The sequence below is a fragment of the Macrosteles quadrilineatus genome, unplaced genomic scaffold, assembly GCF_028750875.1.
Source record: "Macrosteles quadrilineatus isolate MER2022 unplaced genomic scaffold, UCM_ALF_1.0 Scaffold_5__1_contigs__length_97177068, whole genome shotgun sequence".
Classification (NCBI taxonomy): domain Eukaryota; kingdom Metazoa; phylum Arthropoda; class Insecta; order Hemiptera; family Cicadellidae; genus Macrosteles; species Macrosteles quadrilineatus.
In genome coordinates this window covers 86,811,129-86,833,478 of record NW_026542598.1, presented here as the reverse complement: position 1 = coordinate 86,833,478, position 22,350 = coordinate 86,811,129, and the positions used below count along the sequence as shown (strand labels likewise).

General features: G+C 33.5%; 2 protein-coding genes across 3 annotated transcripts; both read left to right on the top strand.

The window, feature by feature from the left end:
- Positions 1–1,519: 1,519 nt before the first annotated feature.
- On the top strand, positions 1,520–13,402 carry LOC128995760 (pickpocket protein 28-like). Its single transcript, XM_054420778.1, has 11 exons — positions 1,520–1,569; positions 1,954–2,184; positions 3,039–3,132; positions 9,039–9,205; positions 9,408–9,609; positions 10,543–10,645; positions 10,981–11,148; positions 11,455–11,514; positions 11,978–12,137; positions 12,388–12,482; positions 12,838–13,402. The coding sequence occupies exons 1-11, from the start codon at positions 1,520–1,522 to the stop codon at positions 13,023–13,025; spliced, it is 1,518 nt and encodes a 505-aa protein (XP_054276753.1). The 3' UTR covers positions 13,026–13,402.
- A 2,983-nt stretch (positions 13,403–16,385) lies between these two features.
- On the top strand, positions 16,386–22,350 carry LOC128995159 (GILT-like protein 1). 2 transcript variants are annotated; one of them, XM_054420076.1, is made up of 6 exons: positions 16,386–16,498; positions 17,090–17,156; positions 18,278–18,424; positions 19,397–19,576; positions 21,368–21,514; positions 22,101–22,350. In XM_054420076.1, coding segments are annotated over exons 1-6 (627 nt in total). In that variant the 5' UTR covers positions 16,386–16,496; the 3' UTR covers positions 22,185–22,350. The 2 variants fall into 2 exon arrangements, with proteins under 2 accessions (XP_054276051.1, XP_054276050.1); XM_054420075.1 differs by lacking the exon at positions 18,278–18,424 and adding an exon at positions 18,081–18,227.

Below are 22,350 nucleotides of genomic sequence, written 5' to 3'. Positions count from 1 at the left end.
TAGCATTATAATCAGCTGTAAAATCAGCATTAAAATCAGCTGCTTGTATTGTTGCATTGTTTTCCTCAATACATTGTTTCTACAGCTGAGGCGGTACCGTAGCTTGTTTTTTTTATATTTTTGGAGTTAGCTTGTACACTTTCATTGACTCAAATCGTTAGTTCCTTGTTAGTTCTCATAAAATTAAAAGTTGAGTATTAATACAATGAATAGGATAACCTCAAATAAATATCCTATTTCTAACTAAGCACATTTAAGTTTAATGCTTCTTTTAAACGTTTCGACACTATTTGTTATTAACGTAAATTAAAAACAACTTCCATAGAAAATAGCTTGGAAATAATTGTTCCTATAATTGACAATTACATTTCGTCTTTATTTGCTCAAACATTTTTTGTTTACCTTTTTAACCTAGCATACATGTTAAAATGATGTCAAACGTCAAATCACACAAACAAGTCTTTCAACAGAATGAAAATAAATATTTGCATAGAATTATAAACACGCGAAGTAACGGAAGGGCTCTTGAAACACATGCAGACGTCATTCAAAAATAATAAGCCCTGAACCATTGACTACAAATTGTACATAATCAATGCTTAAACGTTCTTATACACATTGTGGTCGAGAGTAATCGTGATCAGTGTTTCAACATGAAGAGGATTACAATAAAAAGGGTATATCAGTGTTTTGATTGATAGAGCACAACGGTCAAGGTATTAACGAATTTACTGTTACGACTCTTTGAGATTTGAGAGGGATTATGAAAATCAGTTCAATTTTCTGTGTTGCAACAACCTCTTATGCTAAGAGAGGCATAAATAACATTAGGCTGTTATAGCTTTTGGAGTTGTAGGTTTTCTAAGGCTTAGAACTAACACACTCGGAGGATATGATTATTAAAACTTAATTTTGTATAAATAGTAGTTCTGTATACATGGAAGTTTTTTATGCATAAAACGATGTATATTTATTTGATGATTTTCCTGATGTCTGTAATGTTATCTTAATCTCTTCCTCGATCTTCTTCGTTGCTATATTTTTTTTTTAGTGAGTAATGTAACTGTCATCTTGTCTTCGCCTACATACACATACAACACAGGCACAAATTGATAAAACTAATTTTGGCTTTCTTATGCAATAACATGTAAAATTAATTAACACTTTTTATCATAAATTGTTTACTTATTTTCCTAATTCTTTTTTACATAGATGGGCAGTCGCCGACAGCTCTGGTGGGAGCTGCTGAAGGAGAAGGGTCCGGACTACGTGAGACAGTTTTCCGAGATGACAACCCTACATGGAGTCCGCTACCTGGCCGAGCGGAACAGGAGCTTACTGGAGAGGTGAGGTACCTTGCTTGAATTTTCATCTGACCTGCTACAGGTGACAATGGGATAGTCAGAAAGGTCCATGCGGTAGGTAGTTAGATAGTGCAACAGGGTAGGAGGAAGAAGTTGAGAGGGAGGGGAGGGGAGGTATAGGTATAAAAGCAAGTGGTCGAGAGGTATAGAAAGTTATGGAGGAGGAGGTGAAGAACGAGGTAGAGAGAGAGGAGCTGAAGGCAGAGTAAGAGGTAGAAGTAGAGGATGAGATCAAGATGGAGTAGAGGAAGAGTTAAATGTGAAGGAGATAGAAGAGGTGGAGGAGGGGGTTTAGGGGAATGAAGGTGTGAAGACGGAGGATAGCTAACGAGGAGAGCAGAGGTGGAGGTAGAGGTAGATGTGGAGGTGGAGGAAAAGACGGAGTTAAGGTAGAGGTGTTAAGAGTAGTGAAAGTGGAGGTAGATAGAGATGTAGAGTTTTAGGTACCGGTATTGATGCTATGCAACCTATATCCCTACCACTACCTCTTTACTAATTGTCTACCCTAATATGCCAAATTTTGTGTTAGTGTCATTGAAAACTATTTTCTCTCTAAAATTGTAAATATCTGGATTAATCAATTTGCCAGATTGTTCTGGGGCCTGGCCATGGTAGTGACGTACTCCAGTTGCTGGTACTTTGTCGCTCTGGTCAGTTCAGACTTCTACACCACCCCTGTCGTTATGTCTGTGGAGACCCGAGCCACATCTAGCTGGTCCATCCCCTCCCCAGCCGTCACTGTCTGCACATCCAGCCACATCTCTCATGCCAAGGTGGATGTCTCAGCACTCTACAAGGAGACCAACCTCAACGATTCAATGTAAGAATTAACTGTAACTAAGTTGTGTAGTTACCCCCTTAAAGCTGTACTGTAGCATTGCTATTTTATAAAACACAAACCATGGTAAATGTCCTTGGCAAACGTAGTCCCTCGTAATTTCTGCGATGAAATCTTAATACATCCAAGTACCACTTTTTCCAAAGTTGATATCAAGGATCTTTCAAAAGACCAACCTTCAATGGCCCAACCAATAATCTCAACAGTTCCAAGTGAGGTTTTAAAAGGCAATCTCTTTTTGACCAAAAACAAAATGTTGATTAAGTTGAGTCCTCATAAAGTCAGCTACATCTCTCTTTTCAAATTCGAACTATCCACACTTCTTTTTACAAGTGAAGTAGAATAAGCTCAAATTCGAATTTAATTTTTAATTTTTTGCAAGGTTTTGAAATGCTATACAGTAATTCTGGGGTCTCTCTTGGTGAACAAAGAATTTATCATTATAGTTTCTAAAATTAATTAGATCTCAATATCTAGAGATCTGAAAACAAGTAAGGTGTAATGTATTTTAAGTATAAATGAAAGATGAACTTGAAACAAGTGAAATGTGTTATGTAGTTTTGTAAGTTACTCAAATTTTGGACTTTTGTAATTAGTCCGTTAGCAAAATTTAGGCGGTTTTACGGAAAGGGAAGTTACCCCACTACTCTTTGCTTAATGTATGTTGAAGCTGATTGACATTTTGGCAAACCTCAACTGTTTAGCTATATTGTTTTAAATGTAGGATCAAGCGGAGGGGATAGATTTCTTTACCTAAAACTGCCTACATTTTGTGAGCATGAGTATAAGTTTCAATATTAGTTATAGAGATTATGACGTGTGTCTTTGCATCTCAGGAAGGCTCGGCTGGACGTTGTGCGTAACCTTTGTGGCCATGCTGGAGGAGGATCTGACTATCTTGATGATGAAGCTTTAACCCATGTAATTAAAGTAAGTTTTCAAAATAGCCACAGTCAGACAAAAAATTCCTATGTAGAAACTGAATAAAATCTTTAGATTTCCTAAGTTAGTAAAAATACCATCAAACTATAAAGGCCATTACTTACCATCTCAACAACAGTGGTGTTGAGACATTATATTGTTATTGATAAGAATAAATAGGTCAAGAGAAGATTTTATAACAAAAGATTATTTTGTACTGATAATGTATCTGTAAACTACTACATGAGGAAAAAGAAATTAACATCAACTGCTAGTTGTGGTTGAGGAAAAGCACGGCCACCTTTAACTCCAGACCGCGACCTAGTTGAAATGGCGACATTGCAAGTAGTGTTTTGCGGCAGACATCCCATAAAATAACATGACAGACAGGTGACACCAGCTAATTTAATTCACATACTATTTATTTAAATTTTAGAATGTATCTATATAAATAAAATTATAGTTTTGTCAGTACATTGCATACAATAATGCAGTTTTTGGTTATTTTTACGTTTCATAGCCTAAGAAAGCCGAAACGAGTCTTATCTCAATTTCTGTCTGTTTGTCTGTTTGTCCATTCTGTGGTTCCGTCTGTAACGCCAAAATGTCATTTTACGCGGCCTACTCCTAGAAAACTAGAGTACCGATCAAGGTTCTAATCATTTTTCTGTATTTACTGGAATGGTGAGAGTGTCTTTGGCTATAAAAACATGGCCTCGATTCTTAGAAAACAAAATAACGAACCATCAAAAACCCCAAATTTTATCCGAATGTTTACTATGAATTTTATGAAATAACGATCAGCTGTTTGGATTAGTTCTCACTTCTAGCTGTCACTGATATGTTTACATTAAAAGTTGTTTACAAATACCGCAACCATTTCCGATCAAGTTTTGTTAGCACATCCAAACCAAGTGAGATTAAAAACGTTGTGCCTTACTTAACCGGTTTAATTAATCGCAAGTGCAACGATTGTTCTTGAGTTTTGATAACCGGGGGAAATACTCTGCGAATCAGTGTTGTATTAGTGCTGGGAAACTTACAATTTTTAATCATCGTCACCAATAGCTTACAAAAAAGGTTTCCACTCATTGACGGCGCTTCAATGACAGTTGTGTAAAGTGCAAAGTAAAATATCACAACTGCAGTGGGTGATCGTGGATGTTGCTGCGTTCTTGGAAGATCTTTCTGATTTCGCTGTGATCGTAACAGAGGTTTAACTTACAGATGTAGCTAAACTCGCTTTTCCAATGTGTCACTTTGGTTTCTACTTACAGTATACTTACATTTCGACAACGATATCGGTACTTTTGCTACTTAAGAAGTAAAACTACAAACGTCCAAAACCCCAGATTTGTGCGTTTTTTGTCACATTTCCTCCGAATATTTGCTAGATATATGTACCGATTATCGTTTAGAGATTACGTAACCTTTAAAATAAGAAACCATTGTTTGGATAAAGGTGGTTTCATCAAACTGTCATTAATATGTTAACATTAAAAGTTGCTTACAAAAAATGCTATTAATGGGAATTAACTTTGATTTTCGAAAACTAAAAAAAACCAAGGGATAACTTAACTTTGGTACTGCACCACATTAACTGATGGTTTTTTGAGCAAACTATAGGCCTAGTGATTGTTTAAAGCTTTACATCGTTAACGTTACATGTTACATGTTTTGTGGCCTGTGTATTTATTTATTTGCCAACGGACCTATAATACAGTTTGATTAGAAGGACGGTTTGAATTGGTTATAAGTACTATATAGTTCTTTTCTTAAATGTAAACGTTGGTTATTGCATGGTTTTTTTGCTGCTTTTCCTTAGAACCGGTGGTAGTATTAAGAATCATTTTTACATACAAACGAAACCCAGAAACATATCACTATTTACAACTATAGTTAGGCCTATCGTTAGTGCTGCACCTTATTTCTTATTAAATTTAATTGATGTATTACTGTATAATTTTTGCATTTTCTGTCTGGACTCCAAAATGTTAGTTTATGCTATGAAAATGATAAAACATTAGTGAAAGATTTTTTTAGCAAACCATAATGAATTTGTAAAGCTTGGCGTTGATAACGTATCAATGATTTGTGGACTGTGTATATTTATTTACTTATTTATATATTTGCCAACGGATCTACACACTAATTTTACAATTTGATTAGGCCTAAAGACGATTATCATAAAATTTGATGACACTATCAAAACTTTCAAATAATTATTTTGTTTGTAATTTGCTTTGGTTAAAGCGTAGCAAATCCCCTAATTTAATTTTGTATTTGTGTGTGTATGTCTGTTGGTAACGCATTAATGTCCTTATTTCTCAGTGTTTCATGGAGAAGACAAGAGCGCCTTTGTTAATGAAAATTTCAACCCGAATAAAGTGAATTATAGACATCCCAAGAACAAAACAACCTGCGCAGAAACGAAAAGATCACGTTGTTCGCGCGGTAGGTGTGGCGTACCATTCAAACCTGCGCGGCTCGAAACGGCCCAGGGATCTTTCGTTTCTGGTATTACTATAGTGACCCGGTGGCTCAGTCGGTAGCGTCGCGGACTTCGGACCCATGGCAGCGATGACGTGGGTTCGGATCCTGGCCACTGCCACTAAAATGTATCAGTACAGTTCACCTTTGTACTGTACCGCCTTGCTTTGCTTTAACGTTCCACGCACGGGCGGTTAGTCTATGTGGACGGGCAAATGCAAGGTTAAAAGAGGCCGCCAACCTCTTTTTCAAAAGTAAAGTAGTAAAGTAAAGTGTGCAGTACTGAGGTTGATGTAGTATTTTAACTACTTTTAACCAGTGTCAAAAGTAACTTTCAATTACAGGCCTACCTTAGGGCTATGCCTCATAGATTTATAAAGCAATTCCTTTTATCATTAGATATAAAATATGGACTAACACGATCGGGTGACATTTAATTGCAAAGCATTCGTTTTGGCTTTGAAACTGTCAGATATTGTATTTGCGAAGGTTTATATGCATTCCTATACAGTAATAGTTTTGCCAGCATATCTGGAAAATGCACACTAAATATGCAAACCAACTCCTGTTCTGAATATAAGGTTTCAACTTACTACAAATATTCCCGTACTTTTCACAACCGATTGGATTATCGACATTACAGGTATTTAAACCACTTTAATTGTATCTTGATAATCCGGAGGCTACCCATTCGAAAAAATATATTTTAAAAATGCATCCTATTCCACCCCGAATGTATACTAAAAATATTTTAATAAAATATTTTGTTTTAATATTTTATAAATGTTATAAAAAAATTATTAAAAAATGTATTTAAATATTTTAAATAATAAAGATTTAGTGTGAAAAGCATAACTATTAGTTGAGTAAATTGATTAAATAGTTCATAAAAACAAATTTTGAAAAAAATCTAGAACACAATTTTTTTGCCAGGACGGGGAATTGAACCTGGTACCTTTGTCTTGTGAGCCTCCTACCTTACCTCTGAGCTATCTGTGTTAATTTGTTTTGAGGGGTTTCTAGTGGTGAAAGAGTAGCCGACAGTTGCAATGGTCGCAATACTTGAAATATTTTTGATACCACAGTATTTTCTGTTAATCTGTTTAGGCATCAAGTAGATGAATTGTTTTTCTGGGAGTTGGAGAGGGTACTGGTATTTGAATAAAGATTATTTAATTACAATTAGATTAGTAATGTTATTATAATTTATTATTATAACATTAATTAATGTTTCCCCTTTAATTGTACAACTATTAAAAATTAACTCAAATAAGTTAAAAAATATTAATAAAAAAATTGCATTATTTAATTGTTCTATATTAAGCAGGTGTTCCCTGCTCTATAATCTATAACTAAATCTATAATTTATTATAGATCCAATTTACTATAGATCCCATAACCGTACCGACCATTTCCCAACGTTGGGCCAACAATAACAATGTGTGCTACATGGGCGGACATCCGGTATGTTAAAAGTTCACTTTTATAAGATAGTCTAAACATTTTGTTTAACTGTTTGGAAAAAAGGAATTATTTTTGGGGTGATTTTAAGACAACTGTAATATACATGCGATTTATAGTATAGGCTACTTGAATTATTTAAAAAAAAAGTCTTTTACCTAACCCGCCATGTTAAACTTCCCTATCCTAAGCGTGATGTATACAACTTCCTTACTACTCGAGTGATGTAAAGTATCAAAAAACTCACTCGGTGATGTAATGAAACCCATTTAAATAACATTGAGTGGATAACTTAAAAAATATAACTCTATGGAGCCAACGACGTTTAACGCTAGAAATCAGCTGTGTGCTTGAATTTTATTGTTATTGTTATGTTTTGGAGAATTTTCCTAACCTAGCTTTTGTTTGTAAATGAACCTTACTGTTATAAGATGAGTGAAATGGGTAATGAAAAATATTGTTCGTAACCTCCTGTATATTGTCGGGTCAGGTAAAATCTTGTACGTTACACGTTACGCAAGAGCGTGTTTACATCACTTAGGTAAATTATGCAACTCGCTTCGCTCGTTGCACAACTTTCACCTGCGTGATGTAAAAACGCTCTCACTACACTTGTAATGTAAATAGCTATTAGTCATGGCCCTAAAACAATTCTTTAAGGAACAAGAAATTTGCTGTCAAAATATATTTTTTAAATGTGTGGGAAATATATTTTACCAAGCTCGGTTGAAACAAATTACCAAAATATATTTTTAAAACTTAAACAGGCTATTTATAAAATATTTCTATAATATTCTTTATAAAGGTGTTATAAAGTGTTTTTAAAAATATTTTTACAGTTACAATTCTTTAAAAATATTTTTAAAAGCTATTTTTTATGGTAAATAAAATATTTTAAAAATATCTTTTACATAAAAAACTAAATTATTTTGTCTTAATATATTAAAAATATTTTGTAAATATATTCAACCGAAAAATAGAAAATATTTACAAAATATATTTTTAAGACAATTAAAAAATCATTTTAAAATATTTTAAAACTATTATGTTAAAATATTATTCAAAAATTAAAAAAAAGTATTTTAAAAATAATATTAAAATATATAAAATATTTTAAAGATGGATATATATTTTTAAAATATTTATAAAATATCTTTGTGCTGTCTGGGATTGAACACCAAAACAAAAAAAATTGAAAATCTATTTCTGTACATTTAAAAGTGGAGTCAATATTTTCAAATCCCAGTAACCAAGCCTCCGTATAAAAAAAAATAAATCGGAACCTGGTCCAGGTCTTACCATGAGACCTACGGTAACAGCTTATTCCCTATATGGAAAATTCACTAAAATACACAAAATACCATTAGCTGCCACCAAACAAAACAGCTGTTACAACACTAGTTGCGACGTTTTTGCCACTTCAAAGGCCGCGGTCTGGAGTTAAAGGCGGCCATGGGAGAAGTATGTGTTGACATGTATTGTAATAGTGACAAAGATGAACATATCCTTTTCATTAAAACCAATTACTTGGGAATTTTTGGAGAAGAGGATGGACTGCAATACGTTTCGGGTAGTTAGGAATCTCCTCCTGTTTTCGAGTGACTCAACCTACCTAACATACCTAAAGTTTTTTCCAAACATTGACTACGCAACAATTATATATTACATAACCAAAAAACAAGTTTACCTCTCGAAACGTACAGTTTTCAATTAACGTACCATAAACTAAAATTAAACTAGTTACCAGTAACCATCACAATTATGCACTTTAAAACACAGAAGGTGATAAGAGTTTAGCTAACTCTGAGAAAATTAGAGTTCAGGGGACAAAAAGAAAGAAATACGCTCACTCTTTCCAACAATTTTACTGAACTAAAAATCAACTCAGTATTCTACCACAAACTAGCACAGTTTTCTAAATATAATCTTGACTGTGAATGTAATTTTACTCATCCTGTTGCCAGAATTATCTGCCGGATGTACGCAACGTTTTCATCTCCGTCACCAGGATGCACAAGAACATAGAACCTCTCCCGGCGCATCTACAGACCATTATAACTCCGTCGTCAATCTGCTTCGTCCACAACATGCTGCCGCTGGAAGCATTCCTCAGACCTGAGTTTCTGGAAGTGTGAGTTATCAGTCATTTAGCTTCCATATAGATGTCTACTTCAGTATCCAACAGTCAATGGTGCACTCTTACAGATTGTTAGTAAAAGTCTTGTTACGACACTCTTTGATGGCCAATAGCACCCTTTGGGGGATAATCTAATTGTCAAGTTGTATTTTCCTCTTTTATAAGTGGCTATTTTATATTTGCCTGATAATTGCAGGTACAAGAAGTACGGACTGTTGGACGGGAAGAGAGTGGACCACAATGTGTGGACTCCAGACCTCGGGTATCAGAGTGAGCGTTATGACGCTCTACCACTCAGATTGTGGGGTAACGCGTACTCCAGCAGCACACGGTACTTGCTGAGCGTCCGGGACAATGACTACGATGACGTTTGCAGCTTCAACAATAGGGCGTTCTCGGTAACTGCTTGGATATTGTTGATGTATTTAATTCGAATTGTAGATTTTAACAGGTTTGTAGTACTACGAGTAGTTGTGTCATAAAGAACTAAAAAAACTCACTTTTTAAAAGCTTTTCTTGTTTTCCAAGAATTTTAAAGTTTTAAAAACTAAAAAGTTATGTGAATGAAAATTATGAATAAAATACCCCCTTAAAGATTGGAATTGTCAGTTGTTTACATGAAATTAGCTAAATACTTGCATAAAGTAATCTGATTGCCAAGGTAGCAACTAGTTTGTTTCTTAAGAGTCCTTATGGAGCCTAGACGTTCTAACTCATAAAACAATTAAAAAACTGCAAAGCAAATTTCTAATCTCACAGTATACTAGAAAAAATATTTTGAGCTGGTAAATAACTCTTCAGTGGCTGTTTGAAAATAACAAAATTAAATATTGCTTTTATGGCGGGCAAATCCAAGATGGCCGATGGCCGTTGGATTCCATGGACTGCCTTAATATAAAAATACATTCAAAACACAAACAACATTTCTAATTTGACAGTATACTAGATATTTACACTATCACCACTTTGGTGTTTGAAAAACAATTTTTGGATGATAATTTACCCTTCAGCAGCTGTTTGAAATCATTCAAGATGGCTGCTAGCCTCCAAGGACTCTTAAGGAACCATCTTCAGTCCTAGTAGTTTAAAATTATCATTTAATTTGAAGGTCATTCACAAACTTCAACAAAAATTAACACAATTGAAGCACAAGATGTAACTAGCTCTAATAAAGGAAAAAACATTCAGTCACCATAATCACACTCAAAAGTAGACAATATGATTCACACTTCTTTTAAAATGTTATGAGAAGTCTACTTGCACTGTTCAAAATCAATAATGAAAATATACCAAAAACCTTTTCTTAAGAAACTTTAAAATATTTCCTTCAGATATATCTTCACAATCCAGCTGAAATACCTTGGCGAGTACACAGCAATATTTTTCTTAAGACAAATTACCGAGTCATGGTTTTCATAACTCCAGTTGTAACAAGTAAGTGTTATTTTTATTATTTTCATATGCCTATATAGAGTTTTAGTCTATTATTAAGTTAATTTTTGTATTTTTATCACAGAAACTACTATAAGCTATAAACAATGTCATTTTAAAATTAATTTTTAATTCAATTATTTGTATTTCTATTAAGTTTTAATGGAGAGATAACATACCAAAAAATTTAATTTAACATAAAAAAATGAATTCAACAACGAATCCATGAATTTAAAATAAAATTAAAATTTTGTAGATTTTACATTGGTTTCCTATAGTTTAAATTTTTTATTCTAGAATGGCCATTTTTTACTTACTTATATCTTGGGGATTTTCAGGTACTGATGATGTGGTGAAGGTATGGAACCCTATGAAGAGAGGATGCTACTTTGAGAGGGAGAGGTATCTCCGCTACTTTCACATCTACACGCAGCGCAACTGTGAGAGGGAGTGTGATTCTAACAACACCTACGCTAACTGCGGCTGCGTCTCGTTTAGCCACCCTAGTAGATATCACTTTTTTATGTAACATTATTTATATCCACTCCATGAGAATTAATTTGCTTAGGTTTTCTCTAAAGGAGAGGTCTAAACTCTGGTATTTTCCTAAATTTTTTTAAACGTTTGTGAATTTGACAGTATAGAAATTGACATCAACCTCTTGTGGTTTAATTCAATTATGTTATTTTCACTTTACGTCTAAAACTACAGCTTTAACATGAAAATAGAATGTATACTTCTCTTAACAGCCAAAGAAAATATGCTCTTAAGTGTAAGCTATAAATATGAAACTAATTTTACAAATTTTTCAGGAAATTTATCAATGCCACTTTGTGGTCATAGCAGACTGCTATGTGTGGAGAAAAGTCAATGTAAGTCATAACTTTTTTTACAATACGTAGTTTAAATAATTCATAACAAATTATATGTATAGTGGATATGGTGTTTTTAAAAATCTAAAATATTAACCTAGTGTTAGAATATAGTCAAGGTAATTTTTAAGTACTGAAATGGCTCAATACTCTCGGTATCATTACCATTATCAATTAGAGATGGGGACGCCACCTAGGTGTGTACTTTAACCCAATGAGTGAAGCATGTGTGTAGAATAGACAACTGTAACATGATCTGTGTAGCTTTTGCACTGACTAAATCAGCTGTTTCCTTAGTAAGGATAATTTATTTAAAGCCCTATGATCAGCAACAGATGTATTTAGTTACAACCAAACCATCAAAAAGCTACTGACTTTTCTAAGGTTCCGGCAACCTTTTATCAGGTGAGCACTACTGAGTTTGCCAAAGTGTTGTGTGTTTAAAAGTCGTTTATTGTTAAAGCTATGATGATCAAGCAGGAGATGCGATTGAAAGGCAAGGATAACTGTCAATGTCTTCCGTCGTGCAACGAGATAGACTACTTTCCGGAGATTCACTGGCGACCCTGGGAGTTCATGGTTAATTCTTCCTTCGCCACCATCCCCGGAAAAGTGGACCTCAAGTAAGGCCTCAAACATCTGTTTGTGGAAAAATGGAAGTGCCCAATTTTACAGCCATTGAGTTAATAGAGTCTGCCGGTTTGCAACAAAATTTTTAATGTTAACCGTTATGCGTGTTTAATGACAAAGACGGTTTTGTTGAATTTTCTATTTTAGATTCAATTTTCTAGTCAATTTCCCAGTACTGTTGGATTTGAAACTGTGTCATATAGTGCTAAAGATAATAGAATAATGATATTTTCTTAATTTCAGCACAACTTCAATTTCCCTCCTGGCCATTGCGGTAAAAAAGAAGTACATGAACATGACAAAAAGAACTGCTTTAATGGGTTCTGCAGCATATGTTGGTGAGATTTATTTAGCCCATTAATAGATAGTTTGATAGTTTAATAGATAGTTAGCTTGTGTAAAATTTGATAACTAAAAGTGTATATGTACCAGGTATTGGTTTAGTTTACACTATTTCAATAGTAGTAGTCCTCAATTATAAGAGATGTAACCTTATATTTTACAGATAAAAAATATATTGATAAAATTTGTGGTACAACCTTTATTGCTGTATTGTTAAAAAGTCAAATAAAACCCCCCCAGATTTAAAGGAAAATAAAAAATGTCTCGGATTACAGAATTGATTACAGCGTTACACCGTGGTTATTTTAACAGACATTTGATGAAAACATTCATTTAGCTTGGGTTTTTCAGCCAGCATTGGAGGGATTTTGAGTCTTTTCCTTGGCATCAGCGTGTTGAGCCTCTTCGAAGTTCTGTACTTCATTACGTTCCGTGCGATAACCAACATCTGGAACGTTTATAAGCAGGAACACCAATTGGAGATGAACCAAAGAACATTGTGGGCGTTCCGAAGCAGGAAAAATCCTTTCATACCTTAATTGTTCAAATAATTATCATCAAAAACAATTATAGTCTAGTTATATTTTTTAATTGTTTTACCTATACCAAATGTGACATTAGTGCGATAGTTTATTATGACTTTCCCTTAGACGATTCATCAGTTTTCAAATAAATTGATAAAGAATGTGGCTTTTCGTTGTAATTAAGAAGTAATCAGTGAATCATCCAAGCCTTGGTCAATAAAAATTTACTATTAGTAATGAATGATGTTAGATCAGTAAGATTATGATAACATCTTAACCGAATACATACCTCGAGCTTAGATTATAGATTAGACCTTAGAGTAGGAATGTCAACATTCTGTAAAAGAATAAAGGAATAAAGTCTAAAATCAGCAAACTGTATTAACTATGGAAATTACCAAAATAAAATTATACGGAATCCTAATCGAACTAATTTCCATCTTACACTATAGTGTATTTTGCTAACATGTGTTGTTTTATGTAAAGTCTTTTGGTGTTAATTTAAGGGAATGAAACTAAAAAAAATAACTAAATATAACTTAGAGATAAATTAAACATAATTTTTGAAAAACAAAGCATACACAATGTAATAAATGCCTGTTAGATATAATTTTTATCTATAACATTTAGATGACTATGACTAATAGGAGGCTTTTTGTTGACGTTTCTGAACAGGAGAGTTTTTTCCGGGATAAGGTTGTCAGCCTTATGCCCAACCCCAAACCTGGAGGACCAGGGTATCCCTTCTTGTCTGTCTCCTACCTCACGTTAAACCACCATACAACCTGTAGTATTGTATGGGTCAGAAGTATGGGCAATGTCAAAACAGGCTGGAAAAAAGCTGATGGTGTTTGAAAACAAAATTTTAAGGTGCATCTATGGTCCCATAAATGAAGATGGAATATGGAGAATACTCACTAATAAAGAGATTCGAGAGCTATACAGAGACCCGGACATAATAGCCCAAATCAAAAGTAGAAGACTCAGGTGGGCAGGCCATATCACAAGAAGAGAACAAAATGCAACAGTTAAAGCGATAAATGAAGGACTACCAAGAGGAAAGCGGCCCTTGGGACGACCACGACTTCGCTGGAATGACCAAGTGGAAAAGGACTTGAGAAGATTGGGGGCAGAGGCTCAATGGATGCAAGACAGAGAGAGAGGGCGAGGCATAGTTGGCGAGGCCAAAAACCTTCTGAGGTTTGAGTGGCCTAATAGGTAAGGTAAAATATGACTAATAGGAAATAATATCAGTATTTTATTTGCATCCTTACGATATGTACGCACCGCGATGTACGCAGACGCACTGAATGTAATGAAATATGTAATGTAATGAACTTGGTTTGATGGAGCTGAAATATAAGACTGCACATGGAGTAAAACACTGTTTATTGAAATATGATGATAATGCTAAAACTGTATAAATGATAATGAGTAAATGATAATATGTAACATGAAACTTGAAATGTAAACTTGATTGTGATATGTTAAATGAATGAAATTGTAATGCTTGAAAAATGACTACCGACGCGACCGAACGTTGGTGCCTTACTGACCTGTGTCACTCACACCCCCGAAGCCCCTGGGGTGGGGACGACACTTGCCGTTTTGGCGCGAACACTAATAGGAAATAATATCAGTATTTTATTTGCATCCTTACGATATTTACTTCAGAAATGACTCTTATTCTTTCTTATCCATGTTAACTTGAAAAAAAATTTTGGAATCTGTTTGAATAGGTATCTATTTATTAAGTGTTTATGAGTGAAAATTTAAAAACGTTCGTTTTCATGTCCCTGGCCTTTTACTTCGTAGATACTGGATTTGTAGTTTATTATTATGTGTTTTAATATTTTTTGGGACGGGGGCAACATGTTACACACATTTATTTGGTTTTAAATAGGTTCTAGGTATTTTTTCGTATTTTTAAAGTCTTGAAATTCACGACCATGACGTGTCCCTAAGGTACATTTTCCAACTTTCACGCTGTTTTTAGACTAATTATTCATGCCGAAATATATAAAGCCATATTTTTTGTCATCAATAGTTATTAAACTTATAAAAAAGGAGCATATTATAATTTTATTGTCATTGCAGACTGACTACCATGATAAAATAAGTCTGTCCCTCGATTTGGCGTCACGACCATTTGGGAAAAATTTTCAACTTTGGAGCACGACAGTGGCAAGCCTGGCGTCGATGGGGTCAGTTAGTTTTAGAGACTAGTTCGGGGTGTACGTCAGGATTGTAGTGCCGGTCGTTTTGAGTTGAAAGGAGGAATTACAAGATTAATAAAGGAAAGATTGTGTTTTTTGTAATTTTGGTGTGTCCATGACCGTACGTAGTCATTCGATGAAGTAGACATAGTGTTAATTTTTGTTTATAAGTTATTTCAATTGCCAGATTAACCTAGAAGTCCACTTTGTATCCTCGAACATGAGGTGCAGGGCTACTGCCAGAACAGAGCCAAATAACACGTAATTTCACGACCAAAGTTTCACGACCATCGCGGTTTTTTTCACGACCAATCCAGGATTATGGATTATAGTGTATTTGGTCGTGACAATAACTTTAATATAATTGTAAATTGAATTGTTGAAATTGTTTAGATCAATTGAAACATATAGTTTTATTATAACTAACAGTATAATTGAAGGATTGTTTGGAAAGACTTAGATTATTCCAGACAATTCACGACCGTACCGCTTGTCCCTGACCATCACGTTTATGATTTCTATCATAAAAATTTCAAAAATTAAAATATTGTCATATTTTAATGTTTTATACACAAAAGAAGCACACCTCTATACAAACATAACGATTTTTCGGGTCTCAGGTAAGTTTTTTCGGAGTTATACAAACTTAAAAAGATTTTATTGGCTTTTTTTCTATTTTTTGAGTTTTTTTATTTTTTTCTAGAAAGACCAAATATACCAAAAGCTTAGTGACCTTTTTATTGTATAATGGTCATAAAAGTAAATTAGTTTATAGCAAATCATAGTTATAAAAATAATATTAACTATTTTTAATATTAATTTAAACGTCCGTTATGGTCGTGACAGGATTTTGTGTTTTTCTACTAAAGATGCTCTTTAAAAAGAAAACTACCAAAGATATTGCGTTACCGTGGACATTTTATGAAACTTCAAATGTTAATGAAATAAAAAAAATAATAAAAGTTTTGAAAAAAAGGGGGAAAAATATGCAAAGTGCTCTTCCTGAAAACATACGTTTTTAAATTTTCACTCTAATATCGTTAGGTACTTGTAGAAACAATATTAAAAAATAAACTTGGTTTTCATTATCTAAAGGTTTGGTTGTTCTTGAATGATAGCCTCTTAAGATCTGGTTATTGTTGAGAAAGATAATGTCAAATGTTACTGATTGTGGATAGATACGTCGGAATTAATCCTATGCAAATTGAACAACCTTCTTCATTCAGTTTGGTGAGAATTTCTTAAAAAAATATCTGTGAAAGGCTATAAAATGTAAGTATAGTAGATTTAGATAGAACTCGAACACAATTTTTTTTTAATCATGCATTAAATTACACAAAATGTAGCTTTAAAAAAATGTTTTTACAGTTGAAAAAAAATTTGTCGGATGTTTCTAATTTTAGTAACTCAACACTCCTTTGGAGGGTGAATAGCTTATAAAGTTTGGCTTGATTTCTTAGTCGGATTTCACAAGATATAGTTTTAATCTGTGTGGTATTATTTGAATATTAATGTACATATTTTCAAAAAGCAAGGTTAAATGAGTATTTTATAACCTCTATACCATTTGTTTAGTTTAACACAAAAATGGAAGAATATCTTTAATAAAAAGGCGTTTGTCCTTGCCTAGATCACCTATAGATTATTATTCTAGATGCGGACCAACAGTTTGGATGGAAACCAACAAGATGGAAACCGCTGTGTCAACATTATCACACACCAAATTGCCAGTGATAAATGAGATTTGAACGTGCATGCTTCTTCAAGGCGCACGTCTTCTAAAAGACTTGTGTATTGATTTCTGGTTTCTTTATTAGACTAATTGCACCCCGTCAAAATCAATTACCCAAATGAATGTTACAGGTTTATCAAAGGCGGTTTTGTTGTTTTTAGCATTCTTCTAGGACTCCTCAAACTATCAGAGCAGAAAGTAAGTTGATATGAATTTTTAGATTTAAATTTCATCCAAGATTTACAGATGTTTGATTTTACATTACAAATTACATAGTGTCATTTTGAGTCAAATATTTTTGGGTGTCGAAAGAACAAATTGCAATGTGTAAGAAGGTTATCTGTAAACAGGCTTATAACAAGCTTTCAATGCGGTAAAGGGAGCTAAATAAAATCAGAAATCAGCTTCTACTACTACTTCTTGACTTCATTCACCAAAATATTCTATGTGGTCCTCTTGCGATACAACGATCCATCTCGTCAAAATAGCCAATGATAATGAGGGTGAAAACCGACAAACCCGCTAAGTACTATCCCTTTCTTGTGATTAGATTTCTATGGGACGAGAGTCAAACTCTAATTCCTCTTCAGGTTTTCAAAGTAGAAAATGAACAGCTGAAGTACTTCACTACAGCTGATTTTATTTAATGAGGAAATTGGCATGAGTGAAATTCCAATTAATTGTAGCTGTGTTAATGATACAGATCAGCTGTTTCTTTTAATCAGTACCATCAATAAATACAAACCCTAAGAAGCTAAATGCTTATGGAGAATAGTCAGAATAGTCTCCTGTTCAGCTGTTCCATAAGGATGGGAAATCTACTAAGGGAATATGTTTTATCTGGCTTTAAAATATTGATTGAAGAAGAAATCAAATCTATATACAGCCATGAACAAAGAAATGTTGCCATTTTACATTAACTGCTGTATGGGCTATTAAATGATAGCTGTGTCTAAGGAACATGTCAGCCTTAGTCACTAACAAGACCACAAGATCGCGCCACTCATATTTGGGTTAAAATACGCACATAGTGGCGTCCCTATCTTAAATAATTGATATAATTGAAACTGCTAACAAATAACTTACACCTTTCAAAAACTGTTGAAGGTTTTTATTTTTCAGGAAACTGTTAAGATTACTGTGTACTACGAGACATACTGCCCAGACTCTATTGATTTTATTCAAAAACAGCTGACTCCACTTATGGGAGAGTTCAATAGGTATCCTAACTGGCTGGAAATAGATCTTGTTCCGTTTGGTAAAGCTAAGGTACTGTAACATTAAACAAATGCAAAATTTTTATACAAATTTTATTTCAGGAAACATTAAAGATCACAGTTTACTATGAAACTTACTGTCCAGATTCAATTGGTTTCATACAAAAACAGCTGACTCCACTTATGGGAGAGTTCAACAAATACCCTGACTGGCTTGAAATAGATCTTGTCCCCTTTGGTTTTGCTAAGGTATTCACAATTAATTTATGTTTTTAGCTTAGACTGTTTTTGTCAAGAGGTTTTTAAGATGGTATGTTACAAGTTTTAAAAAGTGTAAAAAATAAAAAACATATAATAAACTACAACAAAAAACCAAACTTACTCACTGGGAACTAGTTTGTTGTAATTTAAATTGATAATTTCCTTAAATATCTTATTACTTATTTATACTTTTGGTCAACTAAGAAATTTTTTTTATCATATTGTCAAGAAACATCCATTTTTAGTTCTCTACATTGTCTGCAAAATCATCGTTTTCAGTTAACTTCAAAGAGGGAACAGAAAAAAACATACATTTTTGCTTCACTAACCTCCAAATTTGTTTGCGAACGACGATATTTTAAGCTATGTTTGTAAACAACAGAAATGTTAACATTGATGACGACTTTGTATAACCTCAAATTATGTCGTGTAATATTGTAATGATTAGAAGGTTATTTCCACAGTATGATGAAAATGGTTGTTCATCACACGGAGCGAAAGTGTCTTTTTGGTACTTATTTGTATCATAAAACACGATCGCATACTAAAAAGAGCCATTTTAGCTCCTAGTGATGAAAACTACTATTTCATTCCTTTACATTCAATGATTTTTTTTAAAGTAATTTAAACATTGTCATGTTGATTCCAACTTTAGGTCAACCAATAAAAAATATTTTGGTTCCTTTTTCAATAACTAATTAGATTTTAAGGTTATCTGATAAAAAGATAGGGCATTTGCTAGGAATTATTAAGGAAATAAACAGGAAACCAGGCTTACTTTTAAAAAAGTCCATAGAGACACATAATATATACCGGTACAACATATATTAAAGGTAAGCCTGTTTTCCTGTCAATTTCCTTAATAATTAGATTTTAGTAAGTATTTCCCGATACATGACTAAATTGTTTTATGATGTGGAGTTAGTTTAGTATGGTAATATGTTGATTTTTTTTACACAGGAGGTTGCACACTTGGAGTTTGAATGTCAACACGGACCAAAGGAATGTTTGGGTAACAAACTGAATGCTTGCGCTATCAAAAGTTTAGTGACTCACTCTAAGAAACCCCACTACTTGAAACTTATCAACTTCATATACTGCACCATGAATGCAGAAAACCAGATAAAAGCTGCATACAAGGTATTTAAGTGTATCATATGTTTGTTAAAAAAATGAAATGTATCTCTTATTTTTTTTTGTGACATATATACGTAAACTGCGCTGCTAGTGAGAAAAAAAAAAAAAAAAAAAAAAAAAAAAAAAAAAAAAAAAACTATAGTAAACCCTCATTTATTGTGGAACCAGATGAGATTTCTACTTCTAAGTTGTCAAGAACAATTAAATTATAGATTTGCAAGCTGGGGATTTCCATTTAAGAAGGGCTTGAGTCAAGCTTTTGGTAATACAGTAGGCCTACCTCAAGCTTTTTGTATATTATTTGTTGTAATGTCATATAATAAAGATTATGTGTCATAATTCTTCTTTTCAAAATGCAATTTAAAGTTAAATGATGTGTAGAGTTAATTATAGATTTTAAGAAGATCTGAGCAAGATGAAACAAGGAATGAAGGAACTGAGTATTATAAAATTGTACCTCATTTTATTTTCTTCAAAAGGCAATGTTTTCTGAAATTAGTAGTCATGAAGACCAAGAATACAAATAAATGCTTAACTTATAACCATTAAAATTAATCATGTAAAATGAAATAAACTGCACAGAGAAGTAATGTATAGAGGAAACATGCTTATGGAACGACTGCGCTCTTTTAGCTATAGATTGTTGTACCGGAAATATACTTGTGATGAGCAAGGGAGAGCCCCAGGGGCGAGTGGAAATGAAATTCCTACTGCACAGGGTACAGGGTCTTACTCCACCGTGAGCGTTGTAGTACACGAGGGAGAGGGAGGCGGTGTTGGACTTTGCCTTAGACACCAGTGACTAGTGCTAGACACACCACTTAAGTCTACCGTTGATTGTTTGTTCTGTACTTACTTCTCTGTGCTATAAGTAAAATGCATTAGAATTATATCGCTAAATGTAATCTAATCTAATCTAAATCTAAATCTACTCACTTCACAGTAGGGGACGAGCGGGTCTAGTGGCCAGAGCGTGTGGGACTTTGGTCCTTGAGGTCCCGGGCTCAAATCCCGCGACCAATGGATTTTATCCAAGTGATAACGCCCCAACACCTGGTCTAGCCTGAAGTAATGTGAAAAACAATTACGGGCTCGTGCCTAACATCCTAGGACAAAAAAATGAATATTTCCTGCAAATGGCGGAGACGCAATCGTTGTCCCCAGCAATCGTGTAGTAATCTTTTGACGGCACAAGCTTTGCTGAAGCTTTTTGTCCTATCTGAAAACGAAAAAACGTGTTTTATTTAACGGCTATAACTAAAGAAGTAAGAGCTAGCAAAGATTTAAAAGAATTTTCATGGTCAGGAAAAAAAATTTTCTACAAGACACTTGTGCGTTTTCAGATAAACGCACCCCTTCACAAAAAAAAAAAAAAAAAACGCCCTGTTAAAAAAAACGTAAAAAAGGCGTTAAAAAAAACGCCCTCCTTTAAAAAATTTGCATTTATTTTCAAATTTTCAATTGTTTTTACAACTTTTTCTACCTAAATAAATTTTTATTACATGTTTGTTTATTGTTAGTTCATCTAAAGGACACCATATTGACAACCTGTAAATGGTATGTAAAAAAACTTTAATGGTTACTCTTTAATATAAAATTAACCTCATATCCATATAATTATTAGTTTTCAAATTATAAACCTACAAAATCAGATGATTCTTTTTGTAACACACTGTATTATAATGCCTTAAAAACCATGTTTTACAGTACAGTACTGTGATTCGAGAGTGAAAAAACAATTCATTGTATAACTTACCACAAAGAATGACGAACAAATTCTGACGATGTTCACAGTGTGCTCAACAAACTTCGGTCAACTACGCAAGAATGATCCGTTGTTATGTGGATGGGACAGGAGACAAGCTTATAGAGGATTATGGGTACAGGACTGCGGCATTGGACCCTACTCTTTCATGGGTACCCACCATCGTCTTCAATGACGTGCGTAACATTGGATATACTTAAGTAAATTTTATTCAATAGCTGCCAAATGAAGCCAAACGCTGGCATCATTTTTGATTAGCGAATATAAACTTAGAAACATTTCATGTTAAATTATTTTGAGAGAATGCTACATGCATCCAAAGTATATTATGATTTGACGCAAACAATTGCTACAGCCACCACATCCAAAGTAGCTTTTGTTTAATTTGTTTCAAACTGTTGTAAAAACACATAGACTATTAAATTAAAAAATAAATTATAAAAACAAAAGTTTTTTAATGGTTTCATTTTGAAAAATATAACCTACTGACTGATCAATCTTTTAAGTATTACTAGTGTATAGGTTTACTGATGAAAATAAACAACTAAACACATCAAACAAAGACTTTTCAGATACACTTTCTGTGTGTAGTCGAGTCTTAGTGGAAGAAGGAGCGAGTACAATCCGGATATCCTTTGCTATAATCCATTTACCTCAGTAAGATTAGACTGCTGTTTAAGCCTTTCTACCAAAAGTACTTAAAAACTGGCTAAAACCATCTTTACAATAACATTTTGAAACATTTGATTTTCTATTTTTCAGGTGTTCAACAAAACAGAAAGTGACGAAGCTCAACAAAATCTATACGGCGTAGTTTGCAGATACAATCCTGACGCTTGCACCTAAGAAATATCAACTTGGAAATTATAGGAAAAAGTTATACTAAGCCAAAATATTAAAGAAAGGACAAAAATATATACAAATATTAACTTGGATCTATAGATGTATTATGCTTGTATGTACCACTTGCCTTTATTTTTATGTGACTGTGAAAAATAAATTTATTAAAATG